At 41.3% G+C, this 2,215-nt stretch overlaps 1 protein-coding gene across 1 annotated transcript; it reads right to left on the bottom strand.

Moving 5' to 3' along the window:
* Positions 1-1,476: 1,476 nt before the first annotated feature.
* Positions 1,477-1,920, bottom strand: LOC138881738 (uncharacterized). The gene has a single exon (XM_070161989.1). The coding sequence runs from the start codon at positions 1,918-1,920 to the stop codon at positions 1,477-1,479; it is 444 nt and encodes a 147-aa protein (XP_070018090.1).
* Positions 1,921-2,215: the final 295 nt, after the last annotated feature.

Here is a 2,215-nt window from a genome sequence, read left to right as displayed (position 1 = left end):
GTGGAGACGTCATACGGAAAGGCATTTAAGATGCATCAGCAACAAAGCCTAGTTTATAATCATCTTTATGATTTAGGCTTTTGTATAGAAAAATGTCTAGTTCCTTTTGTCTCTACATTTTTGAATGTATCCACTTTTGTACTATTGAAACAATAAAACATCTTTTATATTTCAACGCAAATCATCTTCTTTTCCTTATAGATACGTGCCTCTACACTTGGCAGAATTAATGTAATGATACGATGACGCCAAACTTTTATTTTTTTAAAACTCATGCGACTGAACTTAGAATAAAACTTTAAGCTGCCTACGTACCTCGGTGAAGAGGATCAAGTCATAACGTAGTTCAGAGGGATGAGTTTTTTTTGTCTTGACTTTTGCCTAAGCCACCTCTTTCGAGGTTTTCAACCTAGCAGACTCTTTTTTTTTGTCGTACATAGTTTAGACTCATGCAGGCCAGGAGTGTAGCAACGTGTAGTTTAAGCTCATGCATCAAGGAGCGTCATGACTTGCAGTTTAGGCTCGTGCGTCGAGGAGCGTAGGTGACTTTCATGGGAAGTACTGCTTCATAAATTTTCCGTTGATCGGACCAAGTCTAAGACCATCCTTATCGACAATTTTGTATGCGCCACTTGAATAGGTTTCTTTCACAACATATGGCACATCCCATTTTGAGGTAAACTTGTTGCCTATGCATTTGTTGAGGATTATGGGTCGTCGAACAGCTAGGACTAAGTCTCCCACTTGGAATGATCGTGGCCGCACTTTCTTGTTGAAGGCTCTAGCTAGTCGAGCTTGATAGCATTCCATTTTTTGTTGCTCTTCCAATCTTTTCTCATTCAGTGCCTCTAACTCTGCTAGGCGAAGTTGAGCATTCTCTTCGGACGTGAGTCCTTCTTGGATTGCTTTCCACAATGATGGAATTTGTTGCTCCAACGACAGGACTGCTTCTACTCCATACACCAAAGAGTAAGGAGTTGCTTATGTAGCAGTTCTAAAGGTTGTCCGGTATGCCCACAAAGCTTCACCAAGTCTCTCATGCCAGTCTCTCTTATTCTTTGCAACAACTTTCTTCAAAAGGTTACCAAGCGTCTTGTTAAAAGCTTCAGCAAGGCTGTTGGCAGGTGCATTATACATTAAAGACTTATGTTGTTTGAAACTAAACTTCTCGCATAGACTCTTCAAGAGCTTGTTGTCAAATGGCGCTCCATTATCAGTGATTATGTATCTTGGTATGCCGCACCTAAAAATTATATATGACTTGATAAAATCGACAATGGCTTCCTTTTTCACCTCCTTGAGTGGAACAGCTTCCACCCATTTAGAGAAGTAGTCTGTAGCAGCCAATATGTACATTTGTCCCTTTGATGACTTTGTAAGTGGTCCAACAACATCAAGTCCCCACTCATCAAAAGGCCATGAAGCTACAGTTGGGTGAAGAGGCTCTGGAGATTGGTGGATGTAGTTGGCATGAAATTAACATGCTTGACATCTTTTGGCATGATCCATGCAATCCTTCACCATTGTCGCCCAGTAGTAGCCCATCCCCTTGATGTGAAAATAGAGATTGGGACCAGATTGGTGTGATCCACATGAGCTAGAATGTGCTTCCTCCATCATTTGGCGGGCTTCTTCTTTGTCAAGACATCGCAAGAATAGTCCTTCAAAAGAGCGGCGAAACAATGTCCCCTTATAGAAGATGAACCGTGGTGCTCTTCGTTTGATGTCTGTTCTTTGTCGCGGATCTTCAGGTAACTTTCCATGTTCAATGTACTCTATCAGTGGTCGCCTCCAAACTTCTTCTTCAATCACTTGAACAGACGTATGATGGCTTTTGTTGACTTGAAGATCCAGAAGTCTAGGAATAATCCATTGATGACATACATATACCTTTGTTGACTCATTTTCTCCAAGTTCCATCATCGTGGCCAAGTTAGCCAAAGCATCAGCCTTGCGATTTTCTTCTCTTGGGACGTGGTTTAAGAACACCCGATCAAATTTTTCAAGTAAACCGGAAGCGTATTCATGGTATGATAATAGATCTCCCTTCTTTACCTCGTAACTCCCAAAAGTTGGTTGATGATTAGATTAGAATCGTCGTAGATCTCCAGCTGTAGAATCTTCATTTCTAATGCCATTTCGAGACCGACGATCAAAGCTTGGTACTCTGCAGCATTGTTGGAGCATGTTTCACCTAAAACAAACGAGAATGGCA

This window comes from Nicotiana sylvestris, chromosome 11, assembly GCF_000393655.2.
Source record: "Nicotiana sylvestris chromosome 11, ASM39365v2, whole genome shotgun sequence".
In the NCBI taxonomy this organism is placed as follows: Eukaryota; Viridiplantae; Streptophyta; class Magnoliopsida; order Solanales; family Solanaceae; genus Nicotiana; species Nicotiana sylvestris.
Note: the sequence above shows the minus strand (reverse complement) of the source record. Positions and strands in the feature narration are given on the sequence as shown.